Source organism: Rhodamnia argentea, chromosome 5, assembly GCF_020921035.1.
Source record: "Rhodamnia argentea isolate NSW1041297 chromosome 5, ASM2092103v1, whole genome shotgun sequence".
NCBI lineage: Eukaryota > Viridiplantae > Streptophyta > Magnoliopsida > Myrtales > Myrtaceae > Rhodamnia > Rhodamnia argentea.
This window is the reverse complement of record NC_063154.1, coordinates 18,513,405-18,538,622: the sequence shown is the minus strand read 5'-3', so window position 1 is coordinate 18,538,622 and position 25,218 is coordinate 18,513,405. Positions and strand designations below refer to the sequence as shown.

Here is a 25,218-nt window from a genome sequence, read left to right as displayed (position 1 = left end):
GAAATAAAAGAGAGAAAAATCGTATACTATTATACTAGATTTGATGGGGATAGCCACCTAATCGGCACGGAAATGTCACGCAGGCTCGGCGTTCGGATGACGCGGGTAGATGGGGCCGAGCTGAATCTAGAACTCGAGCTTTTGCGGGAGGGGTGATGGGTTCCCGATCCAATCCAATCCCACCCTAGAACCGGACCGGATGGTCATGGGACCAAAACTGGAGAATCCCAGCGTTCATTGATTAATTAAATTCTTTTAGCGGATGTGTACTAGAGAACGTTGTTAAGACAATTTCAGTTCATTGTTTTGGGTTGTTAACTCGTATGATATTCAAAGAATTTGTTCTTTTTTTCCCTCAATTTAGAAAGATGGTGTATTCCGTAAAATAAATAGCAAAGGACATTTAACTTTCTTAATAATGACTCTTTTAATAATTTCCTAAATAGGACAATAGCCCTTGAATTTTTTTTGCACCTACATCCCTAGTTCTTGACTTTTTAGAGTTGCCAATGGATAGTCAATGTCACAAAAATAAGGGATAGACCGAATAGCAAAATCCAATCATTCCATCTAGAAGCGTTCTTTCCCAATTTTCGAATTAATTACTCATCATTAATCATAATTGACAAATTAAATCCGGATTGTTTTAGAACATAGGCTTAATTCAGAAGACTTTTGCTGAAAATTCCTAACATTACTTCCTTAAATTTTGGTGCGAACAAGACTTACGGGGGGATATGTAAAAGTTTCTTGAAATGATTGGGCCTAACCATAACTTCACAAAAGTTGCGGGGCGGGTCGGGGCGGGTCCCGCTTCCTAAAGGGGAGTTATGACTAGCAATGTCACTGAGAAGCTTATGGCATTTAGTGACGATTGGTGTCGGTGGTACGATTTTCATTTTGGCAAATAGATTAATGAACTTAAAAATGGTGAATGTGCAACTTTTCCTTTTATTACGTGTAAAGGAAAAAAAATTATAGTGAATGGAAAGCCGAAATCTATTCGGTCCGATCGATGTGGCCTGCACTCGTGATGAGAAATCGATTCGCGAAATTCATCATTTTAGGGCATTGGTTACTCGCATAATAGGTCGGGGTTGAATCAAACAGCCCTAGGTCGGCAACAGCAACCATGGTGCCATCCTTGGCAACGCCGGCACGGGCAGTGGTTGCACAATCTTAATTTGGGTTGCTCGACTTCCGGTCGCGATGCAGCAAAGCAACATGGTTGTAAACTATCTCATGGGAGGGAGAACTCCGACGTGAGACTACTCTTCTCTGTATTTATGTCCCCACCGACCGTCCAGTACTTACATTTCAGAAATTTTTGTACATCCTATGGTTGTACCGATGCATCTATCCTCACTGTTACTTCACAAAGACAAAACGAAACCCCATATGCAAGAATGACATGAATTGAATCTCTGGTCTCGAACACTAGCTCTTGAGAACTCTAATCCCTAATGCTCGTCAAACCCCCCTGTCGATCTCTCGACAAAATCACACGACGTCGCATTTGACCCGTCGCATCACCGACGGTTCAAAGAGCCGAAAGGATTGGGATGAAGTTGGTGATTTCGGTCGGATAGAATTTGGAGTCTTATTAAGGAAATGCAAGTGACTTTGGTGGAAAAGATGAGCATGGTTTTTGAAATGTTATCTACTATAAAATCTACATGAGTGCCCCTTGTAAGGAAATTCGTGAAGTTTGAGGAATGCTGGTGAGGAAGGACTTCATCAATCAGCCTTCATTACTGTATCCAAATAATAGCTTATCAGTAAAAGAATCATTTTTCAAAACAAGATATCATGGTGTGTTTACTTCACTGAAAATTTCAGGGCAAAGATAAAATTCTTGTTATGAAAATTGAAAGAAAGTTGTTAGTTTTCATTTATTTAATGGTTTGAGGAAATTGATTTTCTTCTTATTTTGTTAGAAGAAGAAATTTTCCTCCAATCTAAGCTTGTTGTTTTCCGTCCATGGAAAACATTTTCCCTTGATCGATAAGTTTTCCGTTATCAAAATGCCGGAAAATTCAAAAACAATTTCGAAGAAACACATTTTTTTTCAAACAAACGGACTCTAAGTTTGTGGTTTTCAAATACGCGGAAAATATTTTCCGTATATCGATCATATTTTCACTATCCAAACATCAGAAAGTCGGTACAAATTTTCTCAGAAATAGCTTCGCTTCAAACGAACATATTCAATTCTTTCTCAACATATTAAACTTCAATTTTGTTAGATATCTCGCCCCAAAAAATTAAACTACATATAAAACAGATAAATCCCATAAACAAGTGATGTGGGACATTTCAATACTCCCTCTTGCGTGCAACGTAACTTAGATACTATGATAAAAAGTGCAATACAAAATGCTTGAATTTATAGGTGTAGCAATTTTGCATATATTTAGAGAGCAGTTTAAATCCCGTAGATAAGCAATGTTAGATACTTATAAATTCTTACTTGACATGTTATTTTAGATTTAGAATACAACAATAAAATTCCCTAAAAATCTCTTCCTATGGAGATTTATTCTTCGCTCCTGGTGGACCATAATGTGTACTGTCTACTCTGGTCTTTATGAAAAAGCTAACTCTAGAGGATAGAAGGATAAAAATTTTCAATGCTTTAAGCACTTTGATCAGATTCCTCACAAAATATCAAGGCCCTCTCCTCGTTCTGCCCGCTGGCCTATCGGGATAGCTGCCTTCGGGCTTTCCGATGTCTCTTAATAGTTTAATTTTGAAAAAATGACATAAATGGTGCCAAAACTTTGGCTTAATGTGTAATGTAATTTCTGAACTTTTAATTTGACCAATATGATCATTGAAATTTAGCCTAATATGTATTGTCGTCCCCGAACTTTTAATTTATTAAATGTGGTCTCCGAACTTTTGAAAACATGTTCAACTTGGTCCCCGAATTATAAGAAAATGTCAAATATCCTTCCCGAACTTGAATTAATAGAATGACTAAATTGAATATCTTCTTGTAGTTCATGGACTAAGTTAAACATGTTTAAAAAATTTAGGGATCGTATTGGTTAAATTAAAATTCAAGGACTATATTGCATCTTTGGCTAAAGTTCAGGATCATATGGCTCAAATTAAAAATTTAATATTACATTACACATTTGATCAAAGTTCAATGACTATTTATGTCACTATTCCTTTAATCTCCTCACAAGAAAGTTCGAAGTTTAAGGATCATTGGATGCTATTTTTTCGTTAGAATTTCCTTTTATGTTCTCGTTAAAGAAAACGCAATAAATAAATAAATGCTGGACTCAAGTGGTGGGGTAACTCTTTTTTTTCTTCCTTCAATCTTTTATTTGCTTTACCAATCATACCAGCTGTAAGTCACAATGTTAGGGCAGCTGGCCCTAAGGAATAATGGACCCAAAGCATCGGACTACTCTTTTGGGACACAAAAATTGAGACCCCACTCGAGTTGACTTTGCAACTTAATCTATTTAAAAAGTAGTTGGATGAGAAATATATATAGACAAATAAAGTCAGGGGACACCAACTGTGGAAATGTAATAACTTTCGTATGATGCTCAATTGAATGTCATAATTTTTTATTTGTTTACTTGAATGATATATCGATATAAAATTGTTCACTTGAGTGCTTATTCCGACAATTCGTCCTACGTGGCTTTCTAAATTATATTTTTGAATCCAACTTGGCTTTTTAGAAGATATTGAAGCTCGTCCTCCGTCGTCTGGTGTAGACATGGCCAAATGGAATTGGGGGCCCGGAATCAGCCCGTTGACTAGGCCCACCGTTCCAACCCGGAACCGGCCTAGAATCGCCGGTTCCAACTATTTAAAAAAAAAAAAAAAAGGAGAGGAAGCCTAGGGAGAAAGAGCCGTTGTGCGCGGGAACCGGCGGCTCCGAACCCAAACCGGAACTAGCCCCTTCAAGGGCCGGTTCCGATTCCGGTTCCACCTTTTCTAGGAATCGGAACCGCCGGTTCAGATGAACCAGCCATGTCTAGTATGGTGTCACTCCCTCTTCTCTATCCTTGCGCTTCCTCTGAGAGCCTAAAATCCATTGGAGGACGAAATAAATAAAGGGTGATAGAGAATGTTCAAGAAAACCTCTTTTTGAGTTAGGGCTTTGCACCGATTGCTCTAGGATTCTCAATTTCAGGTTGGAAGCAGAGTCAGGGCTCTTCATCTACTTTGTCAATTTGGACAGAATTTTGGCCCAACTTTTTTAAAAAAAAAATTGAATCAGTGTTCTTCAAATAGATATCTAACCAACGCGGTTTAACTTCTCATTGCCGATTTCATCTTATCAGCGAGCCACGTCGAGTGTTATATAATGAATTTATGCCATGTCAGATTTTCCAGAGAGAGAAATCACCAATGGTACTTAAGTGAACGATTTCTTAAAAAGGTGGCACTCAATTGAGTTAAAAAAAAGTTATGACATTTGTGGCGTTCTTATCTCAATGAAGTTTTTATAAATTTGAGAAGGATGAATTAATGATGTGTTGTTTTGCAAAAAATGAATGATTTAAAAAATATTTTTCCAAAGATAATGAAAAATATTTTCATTATCCACGAGACTATTTAGGCATAAAGTAATGTAAATAATGAAAATATTTTTCATTGACTAATTACTTCAAAAGATTATTGTTAGAAAATTATTCTTCATATTGTTTCTCAAATAATGAACAACTTAAAAATATTTTTTGAAAATTAATTGATTATATTGCTGACAAAAATAAAAGATTGAAAATATTGTCATCTTTCAAGAAAATATTTTGACTTAATTTATTGTCAATAAGGAATCTTTTTCTATTGATCAATTATTTTAAGCAATATAAGCAATTATTTTTAAGAAAATATTTTCTAAATTTTTCATTCTCCGCGAAAGAAATTGAGCTTAAATTCCACACTAATTTACATTAAAAACTTCATTGCTATGATTAGAAACTTCAAGACAATCCTTTGCAATTATTTTTCTATAGGAAAATGGTATGCTTGTGGTTTATATACTTCCACTTTTTTTTTTTTCTAACGAATCTATGTATGTTTAATTCGTTTGATCAAGTCCACCTGTTATCATAAATTTTCCAATTAAGTCCCTTCAATATCAAATACGACTAAATCCAGCTGACGTGGCCATTGACCAACGTCGTAGCACGACATGGATGAAATTCTTCTGGCATAGCCGTCCACACATGTCGTCGTTTGTATTGACTAAATTTCGTCCATATCATGCTCTAACATTGTCTATGTTATTTAAACTTTTCCACACACGTCCATGCGAGTATCGGCAGATTTTGCATAATTTGGCATCAACCAATAGTCATGTCAACCGAATTTGGTCAAATTATGTATATAAGGGATTTGATTATAATTGATTCGAACATTTAAGTTAGACTTATCGCTCGAATGCATGCAAACCGCCCACCGGTCTCACAAGAAGGTAAATGTGACCTATAAAATTATTGTAAGAGAGAGACATTCGATACGAACATAGAATCTCTTAACATCCGGATCGAACACTAATCACATGGTCAAACCCTACCAAACACGACTCTCATCTCAAATGCGATCCCCTCATGTTAGACTGTAGCCTATTGTATATCCCACCTCTTACGCAGCAAGCTGGCAAAATCAGCTAAGGAGACAAAGATCACTTTCAGGCTTATAACAGAACCAAAAAAATAAAAAATAAAAAATCATTGGCGTCTCGTCATTTTCCTATGTCATTTAATAATTTTGTGGCATTTATCAGTGATGATGTCGGGGGGATTAATAAAAAAATCCTCCACCAAACTCATCTCAACTTGTCAAGACGGGGCCGGATTAAAAGGCAATAACATAATCATACGAATCAGTAAGCTTTCAAATGTTCAAATCGAACCCTAGTATCATTAGCTGTCAAAAGATGCTTTTGAGACTAACATTCTACAATTGTTTATGTACCAAATACAACAGCCCCAAATTTTGTAACAATTTTATCATCAGTCAGCGCCGCATTGTCCACGTTTTTTTTTTTCGCTATGTCCTCCATTAATGGGTCCAATTTTATAGATTAATAATCATGTCAGACCCGATTTCGTTATCCTACGAGTGGAGTTTTACTCGATACGCATAAACTGTGCGGTTTGCGTGCATCTTTAGAGAGATTAATTAGGTCGAAAATTCAAATATAGCTCCTTATATTCAATTCTTATACCGAGTTCAATTATTTCTGTTCGCGTTTTTTCACCAACATGCTTCTTTTCTTTTTCCTAACAAAAACAAGAAAAGTTAATTCTTAATTAGGTTATTAATTATTAGAACATGCGCAAAATCCATTGCAGGCCTTAGGTCCTAATTATGTCCTTCTTGGTCTTTTTCTTGTGTTTTTTTTCTCCCTTTCAAATGATATAATATTTAAATATTAAACCAATTTTTATCTAAAAAGCTTACATTTTTAGAACAGTTGGCGATTGTCCGACAAAATCTTACATGGTATCATAACAAGAGATTTCGAGTTCAAATCTTTTCAGACCCTATTTACCTTTCAATGAAATATTTCCACATGGCGATCTTAGGTTTAGCCCTATCTTTGTTTGAGGTAGTCCTTCGTTTTAGCTGCTTGGTGAATCGTATGAACGGCTAAGTAAGTGACAAACTAGGACAATAAGGTATACTTAACCATATCTAGTTTGTTATGTCAAACAATAATTTGGATGCATTAATTCATTAATGTATGTCTACTCCATAACGTGTATCTACAATCTATAGCGAAATTAATGTTTGATTCATCAACTCTAGGTCACTAATGCATGGCCACCCGTGCACTCTCCGACAATTCACGTCTGTCTAAATGCAACTTAGGTGCATTTCAATCCTAACACTTCCACCGCTATCGTTCATATAGTTGTGCTACTATTTTACGTCGGTCCAGTTCTTTCTACACATAAAAATTCAAAATCAATCGATCGACTCACTAAAAAACTTGTTTGTTGCTTGTACATGTGTGCATGTGGGATTCTACTGGCATAGACTAATCGTGTTGAATTGCCATTTAAATTGGAAGCCCTAAATAATAGAGATTTAGTAATTTTTTTTTCCATTTTAATAGAGACATAGTTTTGCTAAAGTTGGAGGTTCCAATTGAGATCCGACCGTTGCCAATTGGCCGGAGTGATTGTGCTGCCAAACGAGGGAATGGTCGATTGCGGACGGAAGACGGACTTATGAAGATACAAAAGAAAGCAAAGTGAACATGCTCCTCCAAATAATGATATTAACGCTCTTCAATTAAAATATGAAGTCCGTCCACTAAATTAATGCAAAAAAAAAAAAAAGTCCTAAATCAATTGTAATTGCGTTAATTCAACTTTAAACCGTTTGCGATCGTGCAAAGCCAATCCATTTAGCTAATTTTGGCTGAAAATCGTTGATGTGGCGCTATCGGAATTGACATGGCAATTTTTAATATTATCTTTTTTGATTTTTGATTTTATTTTTTTTCTTCCCAATCTTCTTCAACCTCCAGCCGCCGCCAAGGTCTAGCGACTCGCCAGCCACTAGCAAGGGCGAGCTTTACGATGCAGGCGAGTCAATGGCTGGAGATTGAAGAAGATAGGTAAGAAAAAAAATAAAACCCAAAAAAATAAAAGAAAAAGAAAAATAAAAAATAAAAAAATATAATTAAAAATTGCCACGTCGGTGCAAAGAACGCCACGTCGGTGATTTCTAGCCAAAATTAATCGGATAGACTGAATTGACATAAATACAAAAAGTTTAAGACTGAATTGGTAAAAAAAAAAAAATTAAGACCGATCGACACAATTATTATAAATTTAAGATTTTTTTGATAATTTTTTCATATTATATAGTTATATAGATATTTCCGTGCAACGCACGTGTTTATGTCTCATTATCTTAAAGCCAAACTGAGTCGGCTTCCCCTAGTTCATGAATTTTCTATCATATTTCCAAAGACAAAAGAAGTAAAATTAGAAAACTCCTTTTTTTTATTTTTGTTATGAGAAAGCTGAAAATCTTTTCCCTGAGCAGCATAAGATTTTAAGTTAATCCAACGGGGCAAAGGGATTGGGAGGTGGGGTGTTAGTATCACGGGTGCAGAGTTCGACTCTCTCCCTCTCTAAAGAGGCGAGCAAAAAAGTCGAGAGAAAAGAGAGTTAGAGATATGATAGAAAAAAAAATGAGTCGGAAAATTTCAAATTTGTACACTTGTGATGAATTTATAGACAAATTTTTTTTGGATCTCTAAAAATCCTAAACTAGAACCAATATGACAAATTTATCGCAAATTAATTTTTGAGTCATTAAAAATCTTAAACCGATACACATATCACACATCTATCTTCCGTTAGCTCACACGAAAATTTATAACTCTCTATTTATTTTCTCAATTAGCCCTAATTTTACAACAAATTGGGCTTCTCTCTCTCTCTCTCTCTTAGAGCACTTTGGTCCTTATTAGTCTTCCTCTTCATCGAGCATACTCCTTCATTGCCATCGATTGAGCACACTTTTATCTTTGTTATGTGAACTGAGTTATTATCATATGCCATCTATCTCATCAATTTCGTGATAAAACTTGACAGAAATTAGAGGTGTCCATATGAGTCATTGACCTACCTTTTTAACTCACTTTTATTCATTTGGGTCAAATATGAGTTCAAACAAATTTAAAAATGTGTCAAATATGAGTTTAGGCCTATAAAGCCTAATCAAATATAGGTTTTAACTCAACCCATTTTCTATCCGTGATCCTTAGTTTTGCAAGATTACTTTTATTCACTTGTAAATCGCCACCAACCGCCCGTGCGCCGTGGTCCCCCGCCTGCGCTACCGGCTCTCGTGTGCCGGCCCACCGCCTGCCCACCAACTCGTCGCCGCCGCCGCCCTCTCGCCTGCCTGGCCACTGCGCGGTTAGTCGAGCTTATCACGACCGTGCACATGATTGATAGAGAAATTTCTGCACACATTCCCTTGTAATAATAGTCAACCAGGTTTGATCCTGGGCATTGCATCCCCACCTTCTTATAAACAGGGGTGTCAATTCAAGAAACTAATGTTTCTCGCATAATCGAACATATCTCCAACATTTGAGGACTGCGTATAAGAGCACGAAAGATGTTCATTTGTATTTTGGGAAGATGTATGTGAAGCGGTCCCTATCCGGGGCATTGGAAGCACCCCGAGGCCCTGTCGGAGGCTTCTGCTGCTTCAGGCTATGCAAGGCAGACAGCTCCACGGCTTCCCCGTCTCTTAGAACAAGGACCCCACAACAACGGCGAGAGCATGGCGGGTGGCGGCCGGGCAAGCGGTGGCGGTGTGCTGCGGCGGGAGGCAGGTGGCAACGGGCGGTCGGCGAAATGATTTTTACATTTTTTAAATTTATTTTTAATCATTTAGTTAAAAATATAAGTATTTAAATTATACGTATAGAGTCGGGTATATGTTGGGTCAGTTATAGGTCATAAAATTTGTAATGTATAAAAATAAGTCAAAACGGATTAAATGTGTCAATATAAATTGGATCATATTTGATCGAACCCGGACCCGACCCAACTCGACCCACCAATTTGACCCCTATAACTAAAATTAACGTATGATAAATGTGTCACTTGTGTATCGGTTTGAGGTTTTCTGATGACTTAAAAATTATATCTGAGTAGACTTGTCATAGATATACTAGTTTGAAGTTCGTGCTGATCCAAACATCTAAGATTTTTTGTAGCATTAATCTGAAAGATTTTCTTTAGAAGGGAAATTATATATGAAAAAAAGGGAAATATATTACTGCAACACCGAACAAATTAGAGCTTCCGTAACAAAGCGTAGTCCCGCTCCGCTCTTCCGCCGTCCTTGGGTCGTCTTCAACCTCTTGCTAGCAACTTCGCACCACCACTGCAACAGATTGGAAGCTCAAAAACTTTTGCCGGCGACTTCTCTTCCCAAAGGTATGGCATTCGCCTCAGAGTAGCTCCAAATCCGTAGTTTTCCGTTCTTGGGGATGCTAATTGAACGCCGTGTTCTTCAATTTTGGGTCCCAAGTGGAAAAGGCAAGCGTTGGTCGCTCTGGGAAAGGCTCAGGGGATTCGCAATCATGGGCAAGCCGGGCTCTCGGTGAGTTCCTGATTTTCCGATGCTCCGGTGCATTCCGAGACATCGTTGGCGTGTGTTGATGGTTGCGATTTCTTCGCGTTTGAGCATCGATTGCAGGTCGGATTTAGCGGCCAAAGCTGATCGCAAGTTCGAGAAGAAGCTCCAGTTCTATGCCAGTAATGTTCAGCCCGTTCTTCCATTTGGTTGGATGAGAATTTGATGATTTTTTCCCTTCTTTTAGGGGGGGATTCATGAGAATTACGTTGATCGTTGTGGTAATTTAGCTGACGGATGAGCGGGATGTTTTGTCTCTGTGATGGAATATGCAATGTGTTTTCTTTCTTTTCGTTTTGTTGGGGTTGTGATCATTTGTGAAGTGAAGCCCTTTCTTTTGCTTTGATACAGAGGTTAGGGATACTGTTGCTTCTTTGGGTGCGAAAAGTGCTATTGGCAAGGCGAGTTTCTGTCCACTCATGCCCCAATTTGCTTTATCACTTCTTCTTGACATGACACCTTCTTGTTATGATCTTCTAACCCCTGCTTTGTTGGGTCTGGTTGCTTATATATGTGTGAACACGTGCTCCTCGTGTTGTCGTTTACATGTGTTTTCGGATAAGTGTAAAATTTCGGCATTCGGAGAATGATTACTAAGGGATATGATTGTGAAGGTGTTTGAGTTCTTCGCTGTGGTTCATTATTCTTCGCACATCGGGTCTGTGAACAATACGGAATGACTCGTGTATTTTGGTTGGAACAATTGGATGGATAGCGGGCTGCTCTATTTCCTTTTTCTGTGAGTGAAAGACGAAAGGGCAACATCCAAACAAAAAAGAGATGGTCGTCCCATGACCGGTTTCTAATAGAAGCTTTGTTGCTCGATTATTCATGTCAGTTTAATCACGTAAATTGCAATATGTATGCTGCAGTCGGCTTTTTCACTTTGATTGTAATCAATGTCTTTTCTTCATTAATCTACTGCTAACCCAACTTGACTTGGAAACTGTTGCTTGTTTCCGTTGTGATGTCTTCTCCTTTTTAAGTCTAGAACCATGTTATGTGTAAAGCAAAGACTAATTTTATTATCTTGGATGCATGTCATAGCTTGCTTCTGTAGAGGTTGAGTGACGAGCAGGTCTGAGTGATAGAATAATGAAGAAGCATGGAGCGTTAGAAGAGAATTTGCTAGATGAAGCTGCTAATAGGATATATTTTGCTGAAACCCTTCTGGTGCTATTGCCAAAGATAGGTTTTTGTGCCATTGATCTTAACCCAATCAAGGCCCTCGTGTTTTAGTTATTTTATCTTATTCTTCCCATCCTGTACAGTTTTTGGACTCACTAGAAAATAGGAGCTTTGAACGCTAAGAACACGTATCTCCTCATGGAAACCCAACAATGACTTGATTCTCGTTGGATTGTGGTAGCTAGATAGATTAATATCTGCTCGTTAGTTAGGGCATACATGATGTAATGCTTGACTAGATGATGCATTGTTGGTTAAATGCTCTCTGCAAGGTGAATACAGTGCTTAAAAATCAAGGGATGCCTGCTAAGAGATTTGTATTGTTATGACAGAAGAAGAAATTGAGAAGTCGGCAAAAAAAGTTGAAAGCATATGACCTCTCCACCCTCTCCGAGTTCCTTCCTGAGGCAGAGACCAAGCAATTGTGTCCACCCGCTGAGTTCAAGCTGAGTTGCAGATCTAGGGGGAAGCTAATGTAAGTGTTTTGCACTGCTCTATTAAACCGCCTAAAATATCATATTTCAGGATTACTCTTTTCAAGCTGAGTTGTATGGTAAGTAGCGGTCATTTCAATTTCCTCCGTTCCAGATTGAAGGAAGGGAAACAGTTGAGTACAGTCCTTAATCACCCGGCTTTCCAATCAAATCCACTGGCTTCAATTCAACGGCACTTAGAGAGCACACAACCTGTTCTGGATGAGAAACCCAAGAAGAAGAATAAAACTGGAGGAAAGAAGAGGAAAAGCAAGAAATCAAAGGCGGCTTCTGCCGATCAATCAATGGAGATCTAAATCCAGGTCTCATTGCCAGGGAAGATCTTTTGGTCGCCTCTGATGATGAAAGTAAAATGATGCATGTGTGGGATGGTAGAATTTGCCTATCGCCTGATTGCGGTTTTCCTTATTTTGGGGATGATGACTACTGAAATGAGCGGGCGCGCTTGCTTCCACCTAGACGCAAGTCTATGTCATCTGGAAGTGCTGTACAGAAAAGACCATAGTCCTGACTTTGCGGTATGATCTCTACTTCTGAACGTTTTGAAGTGCCTATCCCATTCTGATTCAGATCATTTCAACTCAGATTCTTCATAAAGAAATCTCTGGGTGTCTGTATGAGAAAAGATGCATTTTGTGGGATGTGTTAGGGATTCAATGATGGATTGGCAAAAATCTTCTAAGCTGACAAAATTGGGCCAATGATAGATGAACTTACACTAAGGCTTTGTTTGTTTCATGAAAAATATCTTTTAGGAAAAATTTTTCCTCATTTTCTTGCGTTTGGGGTGTGGAAAATGAACGGCCAAGGAAAATATTTTCCGATCAACGAAAAATATCTTTCTAGAATTGAGGAAAATGAATTCCGTTTCTAAAAAGCGGAAATCCTATCTGACGCGTTCTCCCATCCTTTTCCTCAAGACAATACCTCCCTAAAGTTCTTGGCTCCTTCCGCTCTCTCTCTAAAATCCCTTCCTCCCCCAAGTTCTTCGCTCCTTCCACTCTCTCTCTCTTAAATTACTTCGATCCCTCACTCTCCATGCAGAAAATAATCACACTCCCCTGCCCCTTTCTCTCTGAAAATCCACCATAATCGCCACCGAATTCATCCAGCCACCGCAGAAGGAAGAGCCCGTCGATACCGATTCGGCACAAGTTCCCTTTAATGACGACGACGGCAAAGACGAGCGGCCAATCGGTCCTTTGCTGACGACAACGCCTCCACATCCCCGTCGTCCTCCTCCTCTTTTGATCATGATGACTTCTTCGATCTTGCCGATTGTGGAGTCTGGTCTCTCCTCCGACCTTCGCTTCGACAATCGCCGCATCGTCTTCTGTGGGAAGAGGGGATCGTGCGACGGCAGCGGCAAGGTTGTGATGACCGGCGTTGCAGCAACAAAAGCAATTTGGAATGTTGGAGGCCCTTGGATTGGGCCACTGTCCGCGTGACCGGGCTTGAAATGTTGAAATCCCTCCAGGAATTTGGTTTGGAATGTTTGAGTGCACGGCGAAAACAATAGAATGAAGGAAGAAAATAAAAGAAAAAAATATTTACCAACCAAACGTCGGAAAACATTTTCTATTATATTTTTAGGTTTCAACCAAACACCGAAAAAAAATGATCATTTTCCTGAAAAATGACTTTCTAGAAAATATTTTCCAAAATTGTCACATTTTTCACGAAACAAACGGAGCCTAAATATTTGGGCATTCATTGAACTGTTGGAACTTTTGGTATTCGTTTGCCACCATATGCAAGACAGAACGCAGGATACAGTTTACAACTATCGCTACGGCCCAATTACGATGACCCCAACCGAAGAAAGAATTGATTCTTACTTCTGCTAAACTCACACTTTGAGGTGTGATGACGTCTTGGAAGTCCAGTTTGCTAAAAAGGATGGCCTGTAGTTCTGAGTGCATGGCTCGAGAAAGATGAAGCGTAGATTCCATTCGTTAATCCGTTCTCTGCTGCTGAAGAATCAAGCAAGAGACCCTTCTACACGGCCTTGCCGGGGATGTTGTTATGCAGCCAATCGAGGCCTTGGTAGAGTCCCTGTCCAGAGGTCGCAGATGTGCCCTGTATATACCTGAACAAATATATTTATCTTAGACAACAACAGTTGAGTCCGAAACCGATCCGTAACTCCTGCAGAGCCTTTGTCTTCAGTGAACGACGAAGCTAAGGCTTACCAGCGACGCTGACCGATTGAATGTAGGGCGAGTTTGTCAGCGACTTCTGTGACGTGCATAGCGTTTGGCAGGTCTTGCTTGTTGGCAAATACAAGAAGAGCTGCGTCACCCAATTCCTTCTGCCAAAGAAAAAGATTTCGCTGTGACATGCCATTAATTTTAACGCAATGCCAAGGCCTGGAGACCTTAACTCTGCCTGTTAGCTCATTGACAACAACCAGGCCATTGCTCCATTCCAAATCCCCTTGAGGGCGTTCCGCTTTCAAATGGTGAAGACTAGCAGCATCAATGAAACGCAGAGGATGATAACAGAACTACTATTGCGATTGTCTTAAAACAATGCATATACATATGACCTACTGACTAACCTCACTTAGGATCTGATGCAACTCGCTGCGAGCTTCGCCGATTCGCTCTCTGTCAGTGCTGTCAACCACAAAGATGAGTCCTTGTGTGTTCTGGATATAGTGTCTCCACAGAGGCCGGATCTGGTACGCGGGAGTCTCCATATCAACTAAAGCATGCAACTGAGTTCGAAAAGAAGGTACCATACTCGAAATCTTTCAGTCAAGGACATGGTGGCCAAGAGAGGGCTTTCCTAGCGCAATATGTGATTATGACATAAAACAACACTTCCATGGAAAAACGTTTGATGATTCTTGGACCAGATTTTCATCCCCCAGCCTCTTAAAAGTAGGCACTTGTCGACCATTTGTTCATCCGCGTCCACTCGTGCCTCACTTGATCACTAGATGTTCGGGTGCCTCGTGCGCGTACTCATTATGGAGCCCGTGTAGGTTTGGGAATTTTATGCCAAGGTGAAGGTGATCGCGTTTATAAGTCGCCGATGGCATTTTGTGAGTACTAGGTGCTTAGTACTCTGTTTTACCCAGGTGAGATGCTCTAATCACGCAACGGGAATATATCTTCTACGGCTTCAGAATCTATAGCAAACGCAAACATGACTGAACATTTAAAGACAGAAGTCGCGTTACCTTGTCCTGTCCTCCAATATCCCAAACATTAAAATTGACATCCATGTACTCTACCGTCTCTACGTTGAAACCTGCCCAGTAGAGAATTATAACAGATGATGACTATCCTGCACTCGCTATGAAAAGATTCACAGTTTTCCCTTTTCGTAATTTACTAGCGTCTTGGCATATTTGTGCTCCCATCTATCACTGCTTTCGATTTCACTGTGTCATTATGTAAATTTCAGAGATTGGCACAAAACAAAGCGTGCTTAAAGATGTGTGGTGAAGTTAGATTAGATATTGCCAGTAAAAGACTTTGATTAAGAAAAAGTAAGACCAAAAGGTCGTCATCGTTGATGGATGGTGTGCATACCGATGGTTGGCATCGTCGTGACGATTTCGCCTAACTTCAGCTTGTGTAGGATGGTCGTCTTGCCCGAAGCATCAAGACCCACCATCAGTATCCTCAGCGCGCTCTTCTTTAGAAACCGCTTTGCAAGTTTAGATACCGCAACCCCCATGCTCAGAATTTGTGCAGAGGGGGAGCAAGAACAGAGAAAGACGGAGTAAGACTGTTCCGTAAACAAGAGTAGACCAGAGAATGAGACAGAAAACAACCTGAAAATGAATGAAAATGGCCACTCGAGGGAAGCCTACGGTTAAGGATACGTAAGGCCTTAGGTTTAAGAAGATCTCTTATGCACAAAGTAAGCACCTTGTGAGATGCCATTGCAAGAAAAGGGAAATGGAATTGATTCCTGTATAAAGCAGAGGAAAAGTGGACTGCATTAAAACTCTAATTGATGCAGTGGTATGAGTGCCAACATCTAAAGGCACGCCGTCATTGACATAGCCAAACCTGCCTAAAAGTATCCAAGCATATCTTTAGACTTGAAGAAAGCTAGAACAATCGTGCCTAAATGCCCATTTCATCAAAAGTGTCCATGCTCTTACCTTTTCAATGTGATATAACCCCTCTATACCAGATCTAAAAGGAGGGACAAGGAAAGGCTCCACCATGCCAGATATAGATAGGCGAACTCGAGGGGGAAAATGAAATACTTTATGATGATGATTAATGGAGTTTTTCCTCCTTTTACTTCACCCTGTTGATAAAAGAACAAATTGGATCATGAGAGCTGATTCAGCAGCATTCCCACCATCAAGAGGAAAGCTAAAGGCACAGGCTAAAATATCTCAGAGAGAATTCAGTGGTACACCCACCAACCAGGGTAAAAAGGGGGAAAAAGATGAAGCAAAAGGCAATGCGAATCAGAGGTCAGAGGGAGAGAAAATTCCATCGCTTTTACGCTCACAAAGGCGTGTGATATGTATCCCCGACAAAAAATACAACTACAGAATGTGTACCAAGTCATCTCCTCACAGTAATAACCTTTACAGACACAAACATCATCGATCCAATCACTTGCTAGAGGCGGACTGGAAGATAAAGATTGCCGTCAGGACTCCCACTAATGCTGTGACAGCCAAAGCGACTGTCGGCAAAGGGGCTGTTAGCCCAAAGTTCTGCACGGATGAAGTCAAAATTATCTCGTGAAATACTTCTAAACCTGTGAACTTAGTAAATGATGTAGCTAGTTGTACACCTCAGCAGTGAGGAACTCCAATGAAGCTTGACCTTAAACAAAAAAGAAGCTGTTTTTACGCTAAACACCAACTTCTAGAAACATATCTAGCTTCATCTGATTTGCTTTTATTTATGCTGTGTATACTGAATTCTAGGAAATAAATTCCAGATAGAACAGGAGTTCTCTCATCTGCCGATAGACACATCACAATTGCAGATACTTGATTTAGCTCCTGAGAACAGCTTATTGATTTTTGACAGCACAAGTCATTGCTAGCATCAACTGTAAAAAAAATCTGACGTCATGGAGTTAGGTTGTCAAGTCAAAGCCAAGAATATCTCTATTCAGTACTTGCAGTTTTTATCTCATCTTATGCCTGTATAATTGGTGCCATGTGGAGCTTCAGCCAGGATATATACTTCAAATCTCAGAAATAGACCTACCAAGTTCCTTGCATACCCCAAAGTTAGGACTAAACTCTATTTAGTGCCAATAACTACATTGGTATACACAGGCAGACTCCCGATGTTACTTTAGACATGACCCCACAGCCACACTTGCTATTTTCTCTTCTTTAGCAGGAAAAGAACAAGACCATAATTCTCCATAAAATTACTTATCTTGACAAGATTTTATCATAACTTCATGCGACATGGATCTTAACACAAAATGTCTCCGTAACTGACTAATACCCAAAGGCTGAAACCACAATAGGAAGAAGACGCTATTTGGCAGTTCTTATCTTACACTCGGACCACGTGCCAACCGTACCTCTAAAAGTCCTTTGCCTGTTCCTATTTCGACACTGATTGCCGCAGCAAATCCAACCATTGCAAGACGGCCCAGCCATACATCTAGACTGTTCCCCTCTCCAGTATTCTGTTTGCATCTAATGGATACTGCTGCTGCCTTGCTTGCAGATTTTCTACTAGAGGAGGGTCTCTTTACTGCTGCATTTCACCAAAAGAAAAAAAGGAAGACGGAGAAGAAGCATCAGCATGGGGTATAATGACTAGCCATCAATATTATAACACAAAAAGCGTGTCTAATTTCAGCAGACCGAGAGAATTCCCAGCATGCAAATATAGAAAGACATACACCAAGACATGTGGGCATTAACATGTCCTTAGTGCACACATCAAAAAGTTCACTAATGCTAATGAAGAAGCTGTAAACTATACGGCAAACTGATGGACAGTCATAAAGGTAACAACTTGTGTTCCTCAACAATGATCTGAAGGATACAGCGGCCTAGGAAAAACAAGCAGCAACCATCTGGAAAGCAATGCCAGACAATCTGTCTGGCTAATGGGTTTTCCCTGAAGCGAATTTAAACCGGATTTCAGATCAAATAGCAAGTCCGCCCGGTTGGAACCCAATAGGCTTCAAACCAGTTCAAGGAGTTCCTGGAGACTCATATGAAGAAATCGTTCTTCTTCACTCAACTGGACTACCAATTCATTAGCACTTAATTAGTCGACAAAATAACAAAAGCCGCGTTATAAACAAGACATTACCATTACAATTTTTTTTTTTAACAATTACAGTCAATGAGGAAATATTATGCTCGAACTAGGTCCAACCATTGTATGAAACACATTCTCCAAATTCAGACAACAGCTTGAGCTGGTCCGCTCACACTAATCTGACCTGATACTCATTCGAATTTGAAATGATTACCGAGAGGAGACCCGGTAGCGAAGGTGGCGCCGCTCGTCGCGCGATCTGGGAGTCGAACCCGAGGAACGATGCTCGTTCTCGGCGAGCTAATTGCGCAAAAACCTGGAGGCAAAAGACAAAGCAGAGGGTGAACCAGTGCAGAGCTTCACGAGGGACGAAAATGGAGACAAATTGGCGCGCAGAGAGAGAGAGAGAGATGAAGAAAGGGTACCGCGAACCGAGACGGAGAGAGAAGTAGAGACTTGAGCTGCAGCCATGTCGTAGAGAGAGAGAGAAGTGTGAGGCACCGGACTGAGCTTCGAGAATTTTATATGTTTTTGCAACTGCGAAGCATCGGAGGGAAGAAAGGAGCGAAGCAAGAAGACGACGATGACCACACATTCTCTGAGAAGATGGGATTGGGACACGTGTCTTCTTGATACGTGACCGTCGGGTATTTTTAACTTTTCTCCCAAAAATATTGGGAAAAAAATTAATGGTAAATTATTAAGTCCTTTTGAAAAAAAAATCATTAAATCCTAAAACTTATCACGAAAGTGTAATTAAGCCATACAACTTTTAAAAAGTACAATCAAACCCTAAAATCTATCATGAAAGTATAATGGAGTCCCAAAACTTTCAAAATGTGCAATTAAGTCCCGAAACTTATCAGAAAGTGCAATCGAGTCCTAAAATTTTAAATAAGTGAAATCTTCATTTCCATACCAATTATAACGTGAAAAGTAACAATCAAATTATGACGTGAAAAGTAACAATCACTTTAAGTTGTCAACTAATAATGAATCTTGAGGTCTACTTTGGTGATATTTTATAAATAATAGATAATCTATATAATGCCATCGAGACTTTCGTTAAAATAATAGATATCAGTTATAATCATGGGGATTTTAACTTATTTCTTATGATTAGACAATAATTCTTTTAAAATGATTTTCTAATTTTATGAAGTACAATAAGTAATAAAAAAATTGCAAGTATGACAACTTCCATCCCCAGATTATTTTGGTCACAATAGGAGAAAAAGAAATCTCATTCTAATTCTGTTTCATCACCTTATCAAACAAAGAAAATTAAATCCTAATTCCATTTTATTCCTTCGCCTTCTCATATGATCTCTTCGTTCCATTTCATTTTACCGTACCAAAACATAACCTTTTCTATACATCTATTGAAATTCTTAACAAGCTAAATATTATTTTATTCTAGTGGACTTCCACATAGAAAAAACCGAAATCTTATGCCAATTCTTTCGCAAGAACGGACTAAGAGAGTCATCTACTCGGCCAATCTTGATAATTAAATGCCGTTACTAGTAAAATTGTGAAACTCTCTTAGCGATGCCGAAGAAACCCATCACATGGCGACCTTCATAAGATTGCCATGTCATGAATTATGTGTAGAGTTAAAAAATAGTTGACTATGAAAAAAAAAGGGAAGCAAATCAAATTGAGGAATATGACTTTTCCCTATTCTGTTCTTCCACTTCAGCGAGGATCAAAACATATTTATTCTTTTAGAAATTCCAAGCATGAACAAACTTTGTATTATGTGAATGCTTCTGGTAAAGTTCTAGCATACAGGTTATAAATAAAATTTTGTTTTTTCGCCGCAATTTGAACAGAACAAAAGAAATATATGATTAGATTTGATTTTGAGGCCGCAAGAACGATATATTTTCAGATTTTTAGGGTAATTGTAGTTTTTCTTTTGATTGCTTGTGCTGCTTTCTCTAATAATAATAGCCCTTGTGAAATTGAAAATAAAATTCAAAGATTTCCGGAAAAAAAAAACACCTTTCAAATCAATGGGGCTCCAATTCGAAAATTCATGAGACAATGAAGATTAAAGTAGATAGGATGTTGAGATTCATGCCCCATCAGCGGTCATGCGCGAGGAGCCCGGTTTGAACATTGATACATCCCGTAACACTAAATTTAATATAAAGAGAGATATAATTAGTTCAAGATTATTCATACTGATTTGAAAAATGTTTTATGAAATAAATTATTGATGAAATTGAACTATGAAGCGTTATTTGATTTGGGTTGTGAGCCCGACTCGTGAGATTGGATTGTGGATATGGATTTGTGGATTATTGGAGAATGATATTGGTCGGCGCTCGTATCACTCTGATTAGAATCGATTGAGGGATTAATATGCATACCGTTATCACGATGTCCTTTTGGGTTGAGCCACTAGGTGATATAGGAGGAAACTGATCACCTTTGCAACTATGACAATTGTTGCATATTGAGCATTTAGATATGTCGATGGAATGGACCATTGACGTTTGACTTAATAGAGATTAATCAATGTAATCGACCATTGATGGTTGATCTGTTATTGTTCGGTTGATATTGTTGATTGATCGTATACATAACAAGTTTTATTGTTAAGTTATAATCCACTTTTGATATTTTACATATATCATATATGGAATTCAAAATTAATGAGTTATGACATCGGCTAATACAGATGCATTGTGAATGTTCAATCTGCTTAGAAGAGATGAATTACTAACTACGTTGTGGATGCACATTCCATTAGTCTTGCTATGAATTACTAACTACGCTGTGGATGCACATTCCATTAGTCTTGCTTGCTTTCCAGGTTACTCAGCTAACCGCAAGTAGGAAGAGAACATTTAAATTATTAGGATGGTATTTTGATAGTGAGATGTTTTGGTATGAGTTGCACATGACGAAGATGAACTTCCGACGTAGTTGTTAGTTGGAGATGTATGTACTCATTCTGATGGATTCTAGAAATTTTGATCCTGTAACGAGACGACTTTTTCTTATCATCAAATATATGAATGTATGTGTTTTGATAATAGGTCGACAGGTGGAAGGATGGCCATTCTTGTATGTCCAGTTGTTGAACATAATCTATGATTTATATAGTAAATACAGCTATTACATATTGAATCATGATCCTCAATCTTATCATAATTTGACAAGTGTATCTCGCCAACATGTAGTTCAAGCATTAATTTTCTTGATAAAGTTTGAACTCGCTTTCTTGGTTTTTTTCATTTTTTACCCTAAATCGTGTGCAGATGCATCAATGGACCCTTGGTCCATACAAACCTTAAGAGCAGCTCCCACCATTGTCTCTATGGTTTCACATCATATTCTGTGGCTATTCGGCAACCCGAAAAATCCTCTGGATTTCGATATAGCGGGGCGGAGCAGCGTGGCCTCCTCCATTGCCGGCAGATTCACAGCAGCACAAGCAACAGCCACAAAACAACAGCATCAAGAACACACCCCCGGCGGTGCCGCCACCAATTGCCGCCCACTTTTTTTTCTTAGGATAACGTACGGCGTGGGCCGTGTACACTTCAAGGGCGCTGATCAAAGGGGGCAGCGTCGAGTTCTCGCCCGTGCGTAGCTGAACATTCAGAGTGCTGTTCGACTGCGCAAATGCCCACGCCGACGTGCAATACTGGTACCTCGGGTTGATGGTCGAAACGAACTCGTCGTTCAAGTATAAACCGAACGACCTAGTTTCGTTCTCGTTTAGCGAATGGGTCTCGGTGAAATACGCGGTCACGTAGTGGACTAGGTTGGTCCCGCCGTTGATGTCAAAGCGCAAGCTGATTGTGTCCGTTGAACTTGGCGCCTCGACCATTTGGGACATGACAACATCGGGCACGTTGTTGTTGCAGTGATCGTAGAAGTAAGTTGCCGAGGTTTTTGTCTGGTTCAGGTCCGATGGAGCCGTCGGCACCCATATTCTGTTGTCGGAATCAGCCGGGTATCTGCACAACGGTCGACCGAGAAGTTACATCAGTACATCGCACATGAGAGAGAATCGTAAGAATTCATACCAAAGCACGGAGGCTTTGTAGAACAAGATTTCATCATCATCATCAGTATTTAGTAGTTTCAATCTGAAAGCCAGATTTGGAAAATCAAGAGAATCATGGATGTAAGGAAGATTGCTAGGTTTAGTCTCTTACCCTAAAATCCAATCATCGACGGAGTTGGCAACTGCACCATAGTAGTAGCGGTAATTGGTGAGCCAAGCCATGTCCCGGGTCATACCATCGTACATGCTATTATCTAATGGCCACAACTCCAACACGTTGATGAACGGGAACTGAGCATCTAATATTCGATTCAAGCACACCTCGATATCGTCGGCACCCGACGAGTAAATCAGTTCATAAGCTTGCGGATCTGTGTTTGAAGTGACCACGGTTGTCCACATATCCCCGTTGAGCTGCAAGTCGAAAGTCGGAGGTTTCGAGAGGCCGTCGTAGTTGCCATAGTAAAATGCCGCTCTGATCATGTATCGGACGGATGACTGCACGGGCAATTTGTAGCAAACCCTTTTCTTTTCCATGAAGAATCGAAGTGTGTTGAGTTGGGCCCACTTGGAAAAGCTACCGGTTGAGATCGCCGTGTCGTTGCCGGCCTTGACGAATTCATCGTCGGATCTCCAGTAGCTTCCATCTTTGGTCTCATAGGCAGTTTGTGACCCACAATCAATCCTTAACAGTGATGCTGGTTTTTTTTTTTTTTTTTAAGCATTTGCAAAGATAGACATGGAATGAGAAATCATCGGTAACATTGAGACAGAAGAAGAAGAAGAAGAAGAAGAAGACGACGACCAGTCAAATAGTGCATTGTTACCTTGATTAACAGATACTTCATTGAAGAGAAGAACCAACAAGAACATCTGGAGTACCATTTTCACTTCTCCTTTTGTGTTCTGCACAGAGAGATCCAAATATTACAACTGAACCGACATTTCCTTTTATAGGAAACTCATTCTGGTGCCGTGTTAAGCGAATAAGTTACCGATGTAAGGCATGTCGTGGTCGTCGCTTTCGTCGCCTGCATAATGCCGGGCAATTTCGTCGTGGGCACCGATCCGTTTTATTCTAGTTATTTAACGCGTCTTATGCGATTGGGATCGAGAGTGCGACGCCTAATTTGATATCCCAAAGACTTCTTCCTGGTCATCCTAAGTTAGGACAACTTAAGGAGCATATACGTTAATTCACAGTTCACACGTTCGAAGTGGTACAACGGAGAAACGAAGAGGAACATAGGCATCTACGCATGACAGCCAAAGTACTTGACGTCTTCATCCGACAGAATTGAAGCTTGATCGGCAAGAACTTGGAAGTGAAACTTCCCTTCTTCTGTATCAGCAAGAGTTAGTAGCATCCGACTGCAAAGAAATGTTGGAGATATTCGGAGAGAATGGAAATGAGAATTCTTGAAAATCTGTTGCAAAAGATGAGAAAATTTTATCAGAAGTTGGACAAAAGTCTGATACCTTCACATGAGGAGATGGAGTCCAAGTTCAAGCCCGCCAACATATCTAGTTGGGTCCACATTTACTCAAAAGTTTAAGCCAATGAATTATGGGCCAACTTAGATATATTAACTTCTCTAAACCACATCATTCTCCGATATGAAACTTTTCTAATACAACTATCTCAATAGTTTCAAACAAGGTTCACTTCAAGAAACAAGTTTACTTTTAGGCTAGATATGCTCTTATTTGCAATAACGTTCCCTTCAATCCGCTATTTGAGAAAATAATGGCATTTCAGATCTTTATTTAAAACATGGTCCACCTTAGACTCTCATTTGAAAATATAATAACACCTCAAGTCTTTATTTGAAATTTTCCTATCAATTCATGTTGAGTTATAGCAAAAGGAAGTGCTTATTCAGAAGAGCATCGCCATGGAAGCATCATAGACTCAGTAATCTGCACTCATCAATAACAACCGTTGCCTTGAAGTTCTATTCACCGTCCGTGAATCTGTTAAAGATGTATGTCTGACCAGCCAACATGGGACTAAACACGAAAATTGATTAGAAATGTGATATGCCTTAATGTTCTTGATTTTCTTTTGCTTGTTTCTCTTAAAATACAACAAAGCAATAATAGTCAATAGTATAACAATCTTATTTGTTTTACTAGTATATACGAAAAAATATAGGTCATGTTCTCAAACTAGGTCGCCTGAATGATCATGTTTTATTCATATATGTGCACAATAGCATACATGCACAAGCGACCAATGTGCGAAATTCAAAGATAATTTTCTGAAGTATACTATAAGTGAAAGATGATGTAAGATACTGGTAATGTGGACAATTATTTATTATGAAGATAGATCGAGCTTTCGTTATAATTTAAAACCCACATCAACGCGAGCATGTAAATTGCACGATTTTAGCACGTGAATCTAATTAATTTTATTTTGATAATTATCGAAGTGATATTTACATTTATGTGGAGATTACTGTTGCACAATATTTATAAAGGGACTTTATGCTAATTTATTTTTAAAATATGCTCTGAGTGGCCATGCCATATTGGGCATAGTTAACACTTTGGTGTTGAAAGGGGTTGCCAAATGCCTATATTATAGAGTAAATTGATTGGATCTTTCTGTTTACTTTATTTATAATGATAATAATAATTCTCTATGAATTTAATCCAATCAAGATCAAATGTAATATGTTCAAATTCGTATATAACTTGAGTGGAGAATATACGCCCACATTAAATGGATAAGTCGGCCTTGTTTCTTGCTTTTTCCATTTTATGGCTAATAGTTTTCTCCTTATTATCATTGCAGTCTCTGTTCATTTTATCGTATTTCCTATTTCTAGAAAAACCATTACATGCATGTAAAGGGTAAATTGACAATAGAGGAGTGAACCTTTGGAGTGCCCGGGCTTCTCCCCAGTTTCAAAGAATAGCATCGACGGGCTGGACATGTCGGTGCTTAGCGAGGACATGAAGCACGTGTTGACGGTCAGCCTTGACCTGACGGAGTTTGAGTATTACATGGACGGGACTTATCAACCTAATGAGGATAGGTACGTGCCCGACAACACCTCGGTCGATGGGTGGAGTGGACCGACATGCGATTATGGCAACTTCTACGCTTCCAAGACATTCTTCG

The 25,218-nt window shown here is 39.2% G+C and overlaps 3 protein-coding genes and 1 long non-coding RNA gene across 7 annotated transcripts; 2 read left to right on the top strand and 2 right to left on the bottom strand.

Annotated features, from left to right (window-relative positions):
* The first annotated feature begins 9,823 nt into the window (after positions 1-9,823).
* On the top strand, positions 9,824-12,391 carry LOC115750641 (putative ribosome biogenesis protein slx9-like). 2 transcript variants are annotated; one of them, XM_030688136.2, is made up of 6 exons: positions 9,824-9,956; positions 10,051-10,122; positions 10,219-10,277; positions 10,507-10,556; positions 11,676-11,818; positions 11,932-12,391. In XM_030688136.2, exons 2-6 carry the CDS (start codon positions 10,103-10,105, stop codon positions 12,131-12,133), a joined length of 474 nt encoding a protein of 157 aa, XP_030543996.1. In that variant the 5' UTR covers positions 9,824-9,956; positions 10,051-10,102; the 3' UTR covers positions 12,134-12,391. The 2 variants fall into 2 exon arrangements, with proteins under 2 accessions (XP_030543996.1, XP_030543994.1); XM_030688134.2 differs by lacking the exon at positions 9,824-9,956 and having other exon boundaries at positions 9,967-10,122.
* A 1,142-nt stretch (positions 12,392-13,533) lies between these two features.
* LOC115750642 (ADP-ribosylation factor 1-like) lies at positions 13,534-16,158 on the bottom strand. 2 transcript variants are annotated; one of them, XM_030688138.2, is made up of 6 exons: positions 15,961-16,158; positions 15,380-15,764; positions 15,025-15,095; positions 14,398-14,517; positions 14,030-14,148; positions 13,534-13,926 (listed from the first exon to the last, which is right to left on the bottom strand). In XM_030688138.2, exons 2-6 carry the CDS (start codon positions 15,525-15,527, stop codon positions 13,836-13,838), a joined length of 549 nt encoding a protein of 182 aa, XP_030543998.1. In that variant the 5' UTR covers positions 15,528-15,764; positions 15,961-16,158; the 3' UTR covers positions 13,534-13,835. The 2 variants fall into 2 exon arrangements, with proteins under 2 accessions (XP_030543998.1, XP_048134849.1); XM_048278892.1 differs by having other exon boundaries at positions 15,380-15,701.
* A 135-nt stretch (positions 16,159-16,293) lies between these two features.
* On the bottom strand, positions 16,294-18,640 carry LOC115750643 (stress enhanced protein 1, chloroplastic). 2 transcript variants are annotated; one of them, XM_030688140.2, is made up of 4 exons: positions 18,487-18,640; positions 18,276-18,377; positions 17,367-17,542; positions 16,294-16,533 (listed from the first exon to the last, which is right to left on the bottom strand). In XM_030688140.2, the coding sequence occupies exons 1-4, from the start codon at positions 18,530-18,532 to the stop codon at positions 16,429-16,431; spliced, it is 429 nt and encodes a 142-aa protein (XP_030544000.1). In that variant the 5' UTR covers positions 18,533-18,640; the 3' UTR covers positions 16,294-16,428. The 2 variants fall into 2 exon arrangements, with proteins under 2 accessions (XP_030544000.1, XP_030543999.1); XM_030688139.2 differs by having other exon boundaries at positions 17,367-17,545; positions 18,487-18,635.
* Positions 18,641-20,313: 1,673 nt separating this feature from the next.
* Positions 20,314-22,848, top strand: LOC115750644. The gene is made up of 3 exons (XR_004016506.2): positions 20,314-20,461; positions 22,533-22,535; positions 22,838-22,848. It is a non-coding gene; the product is annotated as an uncharacterized LOC115750644 (long non-coding RNA).
* Positions 22,849-25,218: the final 2,370 nt, after the last annotated feature.

What these genes read in the sequence shown, in the direction of transcription:
- LOC115750641 (XM_030688134.2), top strand. Translation starts at nt 10,010, where the DNA reads ATGCTAATTGAACGCCGTGTTCTTCAATTTTGGGTCCCAAGTGGAAAA. An exon ending in ATGGGCAAGCCGGGCTCTCG is followed by an intron (nt 10,123 to 10,218) that starts GTGAGTTCCTGA and finishes CATCGATTGCAG; the next exon opens with GTCGGATTTAGCGGCCAAAG. An exon ending in AGATCTAGGGGGAAGCTAAT is followed by an intron (nt 11,819 to 11,931) that starts GTAAGTGTTTTG and finishes CCTCCGTTCCAG; the next exon opens with ATTGAAGGAAGGGAAACAGT.
- LOC115750643 (XM_030688139.2), bottom strand. Translation starts at nt 18,532, where the DNA reads ATGGCTGCAGCTCAAGTCTCTACTTCTCTCTCCGTCTCGGTTCGCG. An exon ending in TCTCTCCGTCTCGGTTCGCG is followed by an intron (nt 18,378 to 18,486) that starts GTACCCTTTCTT and finishes TTTTGCCTCCAG; the next exon opens with GTTTTTGCGCAATTAGCTCG. An exon ending in CGCTACCGGGTCTCCTCTCG is followed by an intron (nt 17,546 to 18,275) that starts GTAATCATTTCA and finishes GGTGAAATGCAG; the next exon opens with CAGTAAAGAGACCCTCCTCT.
- LOC115750642 (XM_030688138.2), bottom strand. Translation starts at nt 15,527, where the DNA reads ATGGGGGTTGCGGTATCTAAACTTGCAAAGCGGTTTCTAAAGAAGAGC. An exon ending in ATATTGGAGGACAGGACAAG is followed by an intron (nt 14,518 to 15,024) that starts GTAACGCGACTT and finishes CCCGCGTACCAG; the next exon opens with ATCCGGCCTCTGTGGAGACA. An exon ending in TCAATCGGTCAGCGTCGCTG is followed by an intron (nt 13,927 to 14,029) that starts GTAAGCCTTAGC and finishes ATATTTGTTCAG; the next exon opens with GTATATACAGGGCACATCTG.